Raw genomic sequence first — 9,255 nt, 5'->3', positions numbered from 1 at the left:
GGTCCAGCGATGGTGGGTTTGTGTCCATAGGCAACGTCGTTGCCGGTGATGTCTGCCTTACAACAGGCCTACAAGCCCTCAGTCCAGCCTCTCTCAGCCTGTGGCGGACAGTCTGAGCACTGATGGAGGGATTGTGCGTTCCTGGTGTAACTCTGGCAGTTGTTGCCATCCTGTACCTGTCCCGCAGGTGTGATGTTCGGATGTATCGGTCCTGTGCAGGTGTTGTTACACGTGGTCTGCCACTGCGAGGACGTTCAGCTGTCCATCCTGTCTCCCTGTAGCGCTGTCTTAGGCGTCCCACAGTAAGGACATTGCAATGTATTGCCCTGGCCACATCTGCAGTCCTCATGCCTCCTTGCAGCATGCCTAAGGCACGTTCACACGGATGAGCATTTCAGAGTCAGTAGAAAGGCCTTCATAACTGTGACCTTAATTGCCTAAGCTGTTAGTGTCTTAACAACCGTTCATGCCTCCTTGCAGCATGCCTAAGGCACTTCACACGGATGAGCATTTCAGAGTCAGTAGAAAGGCCTTCATAACTGTGACCTTAATTGCCTAAGCTGTTAGTGTCTTAACAACCGTTCCACAGGTGCATGTTCATTAATTGTTTATGGTTCATTGAATAAGCATGAGAAACAGTGTTTAAACCCTTTACAATGAAGATCTGTGAAGTTATTTGGATTTTTACGAATTATCTTTGAAAGACAGACAGGGTCCTGAAAAAGGGACGTTTCTTTTTTCTGGGTTTATTTTGCACAATGGCACTGTCGGTGTGTTCGAAGCGTAAGACCGCTGCGCCACTCGGGAGCCCCTAGTGGTCATATACTTAGTTATTGACGAGCACTGCCTACATTTTGTTTGTTTGATCGATTAAGCAAAGATCTTAATCCAATAACCTTTCCCGAGACAGAATTGTAGCAGTTTTAGCCAACCACAATCATAGCTGAATTTGAGGTTAAAGTGTGAACCAATGAGACATATTTATGCGAAACTGGGGCTGTCGTTTGGGAGGTGCCTGCAACACGGATCCAATCAGGAACCGTATTTTGCGTCAAAGGGTGGGGGCTCAGAGGTGTGCGTTTTAATACCACTGTACGTCTGCGTCCATGCCCACACGGAATTGAAATGGCGGAGACTACGGACAGAATGGAGGTAAGCGCAGTGGTGTGGTCGAGTAGCGGTGTAACACGTTTTAAACTACGTATAATTTGTTTCTGTAGCTTGAAATCTAAGTATTTTCACTAAGCTATAGTAACTATATTTCTAATGTCACTGTAGGCCGCGGCGCCTGTTAGTTCAGAGAACACACGCACTTCACTATCAAAGCATCCATTTTAGCCAGGCACCCTACACCGCAAGGCTCATTCATTTGTAGTCACGTGTTTGCTAGCACAGCAAACTCTTACTGTCTATACGCGGTTGTCATATAATTCTAGTCACTGAATTATGAATTATTTTGGGAAATTGATTAGTAATGACAGAGGTATATGTTGTGTGAGCCATCGCTAGCTCGCCCTTCGGGGTTAGACCGCATGGGTGCTAGGTTAGCAATGCTAACTAGCGTTTCACAAAGCAAATCTGGCTCACTTTGCCGGGATTTTATTTATGTAGCCCAAGGTCCGTTTTAATCCATCAAATGCGTTTCGACAACTACATACATTAATAATTGTTAGTCGTTGGTGTTAACTAGTTAGTTCTAATCTGTGCTTCTAACGTTACCTAGCCGGCAGCCCGGGAGGAGTTATTAACCACTACTTTAATTAGATTTAGCTAGTTTGTCCTGCCAATCCTTGAATAAAGCATAGCTCATTTAATTAGTGGAGCTCGCTAGTAACGTAATGTTCAGTGCGCCCCATTCGATTACCTGTTTCTACCTTTTAAAGTTTTTGACTCAACGTTATATGTAGTAAGTGAAGGCCTAAATCACCATGTGCTTTCTCCCCCCCTTTGTGCTCGGAAAAAATAATACTTCATGCACTACACTGAACTTGGGCTTAGCTACAACTACGTGAATTTAACACCACACGCTTACTCGCAAATTAAACTAAATCGTTTGAAGTATTGTCCAATGAACTTAAGTTAATTTTTTGAGCAACTTAAAGTCAATACTAAACACCATCTATTCAATTTTATATCGGCATGTTCTGCCTGGCTGTATTAACTGGTTCGGCTGGACAACCTTCATACATGTCAAATGGTCATTGCCAGTCTGGGGTTGGTTGTGACTTGTGTCTCTTTTGGTGAGATTTCTCAGGGGGAGAGCTCGGCCAAGCCTGCAGCAGAAGACATGACTTCTAAGGACTACTACTTTGACTCCTATGCCCACTTCGGTATCCATGAGGTAGGTATTTTCTAAAAAAGAAGTAATTTAAATGTTTATTTGGTGAGGAAATTGGTACCACAACCAAGATGGTTGAAATGTAAAGACCCATGCCACTCTGCTATAAACCGAATTGTGGTCAGCACATCTGAAAAATACAATGATGCCATTGAGATGGGTGGTACATTGTCAAATGTTCAAGCAGGTGTATATATCCCAGTTGGAGTGACTCACTTCAGTAAGCGTTGCCTTAACTAATCTCATGTCCTGCTCTGTAGGAGATGCTGAAAGATGAGGTGCGTACCCTGACCTACAGGAACTCAATGTTCCACAACAAGCACCTGTTCAAGGACAAGGTGGTGTTGGACGTGGGCAGTGGGACTGGCATCCTCTGCATGTTTGCAGCCAAAGCCGGGGCTAAGAAAGTCATAGGTGTAAGTACCCCCACCTTGTTTGTGAACGGGGAGGAGACTCAAACCTCATTTACTGCCATGCACTGTCAAGTCTGTAGTACTTTCAGAACTTGTGATGCAGCATCACCAGTCTGTGTGACATGTCCCCATTGTCATACCATATTGTGTAAGGCATACCTGTTTTTATCTCACAGATGTGAATGTTTTGCATCAGGACCTGTTTTATTTGCTTTATAATGAACACCTAGAAAGCCCATGAATTCCCAGTAGGCTTCAGTTGCTTTGATGGGTTCACAAAAGGACACAATGGTTCTGGTTAGTTGTCATTACTTGAGATACTCAAAGGCCTGCTCTCATCTCTGCTTTTGAATTTTCAGATTGAGTGCAGCAGTATTTCTGACTATGCTGTGAAGATCGTCAAAGCTAACAAAATGGACCACAGTAAGTCAATACTTCCCCCTGCCACTTCAGTTTTCAGTCACCCATGTCCTTTACAATGGTTCAACCTGGCTTGAGGTAATGGTATGGCTATTTAGTTGTAAATCATCCCTATTTCTCCCCCCCCCATTCAGTTGTGACCATCATCAAGGGGAAGGTGGAGGAGGTGGACCTCCCTGTAGAGGGAGTGGACATTATCATCTCAGAGTGGATGGGCTACTGCCTCTTCTATGAGTCAATGCTCAACACTGTCATCTACGCCAGGGACAAGTGGCTGGTATGTTCCTGTCAGTATATTTAATTAGTACTTTTTGGAATAGACTTTAATGCTTGTTTGAAAGGCTTAATTGTCGTCTTTCTCTATATTGAAATCTTCAGGAACAAGTGGCATGTGTTAAACTGTTTGGCCATATACCAAGGCTTGCTGTGGAATTGACCATAAAGGAATCCTCATTCCAGTGGGTCTCACCAAACACCATGCTGGGTTGACTTATTGGGAACATTTCAGATATAGCACTGGTGTGAACTCAACTGTTTTCCTTACCATGGATAAATGCGTGTGCTGTAACAATATTCAGTCGGATCAAATTATTCCGTTTTGAAGTGTATTGGATTAGTTTCTGTCTGGAGTTGACTTCCTTCTTTGGAGACTCAACGCCCCACGCAGACTGACGTGCACATGCCACAAGCAGTCATTGTGCCCTGATTCCACACAGCCACTAAATGTCAGGTCTTTGAATAGCTTGCTAATCTGTCATTCCTAAGTGTATTAACCTGCCATGCTCTTTTTCCCTCTCTCTTTCTGTCTCCCAGAAACCAGAGGGCCTGATTTTCCCAGACAGGGCTACCCTGTATGTCACAGCCATTGAGGACAGGCAGTACAAGGACTATAAAATCCACTGTGAGAATTCCTCTAAATTTTGGGGTAATGTAGTTGGTGTGAATTGGCCAGCGTTGTACCCATGTTTTTGGTTCGAGCGGAGATAGTAAAGGGACTTTGTCATTGGTTTTTGTGGTGGAGTGTCGCGGCCCTTATCGAAGCAGATTCAGAACGCTCACAGTTGAGTCAGTCAAAGGAGCCAAAAGCATATTTTCTAGCAAAAATTCTGGAATTAACATTTACTTGTACTGTGCTTTTTTAAAGATAACTATATTGGTCAATTGCACAAGGTCCAACCCAAATTTCACTGTCGCTTTTAATCCAACTGCTCCAGAAGATGCGTTGGTTTTGGAGAGGTGTGGGGGGGGTGCCACACGTGGTCTCTGGGGAGTTAAGTGCCTTGCGCAATGACATCTAGGATTTGATACCAGCAACCCTCCAGGAATCGAACTGTCAACCCTCCAGTTGCGGATTTGCCTCTAATCGCTAGGCTACCCGCCACCCCCTGTTATAGTTATCATGTCAGCTCTGCTCTAGCTAACAAGTCTGGACTTTGAAGTGTGCACTTCTAGACCTAGCAAAGCTAACCATGTTTTTTTGAAAGGAAAGACTAATGCCCAGACAATTTAATATCAAGTTCATTTTTTAAACTTTCCATCTGCCCAGGTGTGGTGGTAACCCCATATCTTCTCTGTAACAGGGTGGGAGAATGTGTACGGTTTTGATATGTCCTGCATCAAGGAGGTGGCCATCAAGGAGCCCCTAGTGGATGTGGTGGATCCCAAACAGCTGGTCAGCAGCGCCTGCCTCATCAAGGTGAGTCAATCACACTCAGCAGCCTCCCCCAATATACACAGTTCTGTGACCCCACTTGGAATCTGATTACTTGACTGAACCTATTGTGACTTTTCGTGTCGGCTCCACTTAATCCCACCAGTTCAAACAGGATTTTGCCTTGTCATCTGAGTCTCATGTTGTCGCCCCCTCCCTCTACATTGTACCCAGGAGGTGGACATCTACACAGTGAAGATCGACGACCTGTCCTTCACCTCGCCCTTCTGCCTGCAAGTGAAGAGGAATGATTACATCCACGCTCTCGTCACCTACTTCAACATCGAGTTCACACGCTGTCACAAGAGGACAGGCTTCTCCACCAGTGAGTCTAGGCTCAACCCCCCCCGTAAACTGTCTGCACCACAGTAATAGATTTGTTCACTGAATCTTTATAAATGTCTATAGTAAATGACAGCGTAAGTCATCAATAAATGCATTTCTGATTTAAGGGATATTTTTTTGGTACCTGAAGTCATTAAACCTGTCCTGTTTCTCTTCCCCAGGTCCGGAGTCCCCCTATACCCACTGGAAGCAGACTGTATTCTACCTGGACGACTATCTGACAGTGAAGACTGGAGAGGAGATTTTTGGCAACATCAACATGAAGCCCAATGTCAAAAACAACGTAAGAGGAAAAACCTCCCTGTCTAAGTTTGTTTACCGTCTGTTGGTTTGAGTGTCTTGTAAGTCTGTTTACCCTTCCCATTTTTCCTGGGTATATTTTTCCCAAACTAGAAATTATTTGTTTTCTCTGTTCTGTCTCATGGTGTTCCGTACTGTTCTTTGGTTTAAAGCTGGGTGTTTATCCAGTGTCCTCCTTTTAACCTGTTTCTGTATATCTTTGTCGTTTGCAGAGAGACCTGGACTTCACCGTTGATATAGACTTCAAAGGTCAGCTCTGTGAGGTGTCCAAGACCTCAGAGTACAGAATGCGTTAGGTGCCCTCTTCTCCCACACCCCATTGTGTGTTTGTGAACGGGGGAGTGCTGAAGGAAGATCAGGGGTCAGTGTGTGTGTCTGTATGATCACTTAATTCTCATCCTCCAGAACTTGACTAGTACTCCTAAGCAATGTTTGAAATATTCTGTCTTGCTTTCTTGCAATGTTTGATCAGATGTTCTGAGGTTTAAAATGACTAAAAGAACAGTGGAAAGACATGGCGACTCATTGTGCAATAGTCACTGAAATCATGTTTTTACATGTGCTTATGTCTAAGTTCAGCTCTTGATCTTAGCCTGTGCTTAAACTCAACGCACACACACTGACCCCCTCACCTGCCTGTACATAGTGTTATTGTTCAGTCACATTTGCCTCTGTTGTACAGTCACGGATCTTGTTGACATGGCAGACCCCCCCCCCCCCCCCCCCCCCCCCCCCCCCCCCCCCCTCTGTTTTCATAAGAAGCGCCTCCTGTGACAGGTTTGTCGTCCCCCCCCGCCAGCCAATTATATTGTATGTTGGGGGGGGTGCAAGTCAGCCATTGGTGTATTTTAAATTCCAAATGAGCGTGATTAAAGGAAATCCTCTCCAGGCTGTAAAAATCAGTTGTAGCTGTGATGACTACCATTCAGCTCACCTTGAATCATGTCTGATTGGATAGCTCTGTGCTGATGACCTCCCCTTTCACGAGACTGACCGTAAGCAGTTTGTTCTCATACAGCAGGTGTGGGTGATGTAGTCTAACCATGGAGCAGTTATAATTTTCCCAATTCAGATCGGTCTTTGCTCAACCTGTTCCCTGTTCTAGCAATCAGAATTCATAAGAGCCCCCTACTAAGAAAAGCAAATTAGAGGAGAGTTAGTGATAGACCTGGAGATGTATGTTTTATTGGGACCACAAAGCATCCACTCTTGCCAGTGCTGGACTAAACGAGATCCCTCTAACCTGTTGTCGTCCCTGCCTGGATTGTTGCATTTGTTTAGCCAATCCCAGGGGCCCTTGTTTGCTGGATTATCTACCTGGTTTGCCCTCTAGCGCAAAGTGCAGCACATCTGAAACAAGTGTATGGCCAGACCGCCAGCCAGAAGGAGTTGATGGCAACCTCTGAGATTGGTAATCTCCAGTGTGGGCCATGCAGGGTGGAGATGAGTTAGACCGGACTGTTTCATGTTATGTTTTTGTCCTTGCTGCTTTATGCGACTTCTTGAGTGTGGACCATCACTTTTTTTTATTCATCTTTTTAAAAAATAAAGTAAAACTGGAAAATATAATTTTGTCTTGTCTTTTTTGCACTTCTGTTCAGGTAAAATTGACAGTCTTTGTGGCAATTGGGATATAGTTGGCTCTGAAGAAACATTTTCATAAATAGTCTTTGCTTAAACCTTTCAAGCTTTGTAGAGTCACTGATTAAACTACTTGGCTTATCTGAGTCCATTTGTCATCGACACGGTGGTGATTTGTATGAGAATAATTTAGTTAATGCCATGCAACGGAGTCTTTAAGCAGTGGATGTCTCAACCTGCTCTTCTAAGCAAATAAATGTGTTAACTTCAAAGATTTTACTGAGTTAGTTCATTGAAGGAAATCAGCCAATTGAAATAACTGTATTAGGCCCTAATCTGTGGCTTTACATGGTTGGTCAGGGGTTGGCCTGGGAGTGCATAGACTGGATCTAATTCCCCCGTGGGTAGGTCTATCAGAATGCGTTCTCCCCCACAAGGGCTTTATTACAGACAAATATTCCTCAGCACCGATCCTGCAGGTGAAGAAGCCAGATGTGGAGGTCCTGGCTTGACTTACTGCCAAACTCTAAAATGTTGGTTTATGGTTGGGTAATGAACATTCAATTCTCTGGCAACAGCTCTGGACATTTCTGAAGGCAGCATGAAAATTGCACACACCAACTTGATTTGTGACAACTGCACATTTTAGTGGCCTTTTATTGTCTACAGCATAGGGTGCACAGGTGATTTTAGCATGTGAATCTGGGTGGGGCAAATTATTTTTAATGCATGCCTGCATAGCCACTAAATACATTAATCGCACTGTGATAAACGGTACACACGTTAGGGCCTACAAATCTGTCCCAAAGGCAGAGCTTTCTTCTCAGCACCATGGAGTGAATCCTCACACTCCTTCCTCTGGCTATTAGTGGAGCCTTGTCTGGCAGCGAAACAGTTCATTCAGCCTCATCTACTGCCTATACATTTTTTTTTAAAGAAACATGGCTGACAAGTGTGGTTTCTTCTGACTCCTTGTGGATTTGTTTAAGTCGATAAGAACCGCATTCTCGTTCAATAAATGCCTAAATGAGTTTTGAACAATACACAAACATTATTACACTTATGTTCAGTAAATTCATGCTTATTCTTAATTAACTCAAAGTATAAGCACGAGCTGCGACAAGGTAGACCTATTCATTCAGCACATTCAAAATGGGGACTTGACAGGTTCAGATGTTAGTTCAGATAAATTCAGCTTGAAGTTACCACAGAAAGACTCACTTAGCTTACCATTTGAAGTATTTTATTAGGCCTATGTGGTCTAAAAAGGACGGAAAATATAAATGAGGATACACTTTTATATAAAATATACCAACCAACAGCGCATTGCGCAAACAAAACAAAACTTGCGATACAGTAATTAAGGGGGTATATAAGCAGACAATGAAAGCTTTTACAATATTCGATGATGACATTTCTCAGACTCTGGGCTGTGACCTAATTATTCGGGTGAGAGACATAGGCTACTAACAGCTTACTACACAACATACATTTAGTATTACTTTCTTAGCTACACTATACATATCACCCTGGCATATTACATAATTTACTTATTCATCAAAGTCTGACATTCTCTGGATTTATGTTGCTTTCAAGACGACTGGGAACTCAGAAAAAAATGAGATCGAATCATGATCAGTGATCTTCAGGTCAGAGCTCCCAACTTGTAATTCTGAGTTGGATGACCGTTCAAAACCTATTTTCCTAGTCGGAGCTAATTTTTTCAGAGTTCCCAGTTGTCTGGAACTCACTGAAGTCTGAAATTTCCCAATTCTGAGTTTCCAATTGTTTTGAACGTGGCAAAAGTCATGCTGGATTGATAGCATGGCCAATGTGTTCAACATTTTCTGGCCCATGGTGTTGCGTGTGAATGTTTATTTTAAGCTTGGAAAAGAGACCCTTAAACCCAGACTTCGACCACACACCCTCTCCACTGAATAGCAGGCAGGGGAAGCAAAATAGTGATTGCTTTGCATCACTTGCAGTTAGCCACTGATTCCTTCCAAACCACTCATTGTTGAATTTGTGATTTCCAACTTGTGTGATGTTTAATGCAAGAGGACTGATAAGTTGTATCTATAATTTCTCTTCATATGACAAGGATTGAAAAGGATTTGCAGGTAGATTGTCGATGTGATTCATGATGA

The 9,255-nt window shown here is 43.4% G+C and overlaps 1 protein-coding gene across 4 annotated transcripts; it reads left to right on the top strand.

Moving 5' to 3' along the window:
- The first annotated feature begins 1,081 nt into the window (after window positions 1-1,081).
- LOC110537902 (protein arginine N-methyltransferase 1) lies at window positions 1,082-7,096 on the top strand. 4 transcript variants are annotated; one of them, XM_021624365.2, is made up of 10 exons: window positions 1,082-1,152; window positions 2,255-2,341; window positions 2,599-2,754; window positions 3,111-3,174; window positions 3,306-3,448; window positions 3,985-4,072; window positions 4,752-4,867; window positions 5,057-5,207; window positions 5,389-5,510; window positions 5,740-7,096. In XM_021624365.2, the coding sequence occupies exons 1-10, from the start codon at window positions 1,126-1,128 to the stop codon at window positions 5,821-5,823; spliced, it is 1,038 nt and encodes a 345-aa protein (XP_021480040.1). In that variant the 5' UTR covers window positions 1,082-1,125; the 3' UTR covers window positions 5,824-7,096. The 4 variants fall into 4 exon arrangements, with proteins under 4 accessions (XP_021480040.1, XP_036793829.1, XP_036793828.1 ...); XM_036937934.1 differs by having other exon boundaries at window positions 3,985-4,096; XM_036937933.1 differs by having other exon boundaries at window positions 1,088-1,152; window positions 2,246-2,341; window positions 3,985-4,096.
- Window positions 7,097-9,255: the final 2,159 nt, after the last annotated feature.

The sequence above is a fragment of the Oncorhynchus mykiss genome, chromosome 12 (assembly GCF_013265735.2).
Source record: "Oncorhynchus mykiss isolate Arlee chromosome 12, USDA_OmykA_1.1, whole genome shotgun sequence".
In the NCBI taxonomy this organism is placed as follows: domain Eukaryota; kingdom Metazoa; phylum Chordata; class Actinopteri; order Salmoniformes; family Salmonidae; genus Oncorhynchus; species Oncorhynchus mykiss.
This window is presented reverse-complemented; position numbering and strand designations above follow the sequence as displayed.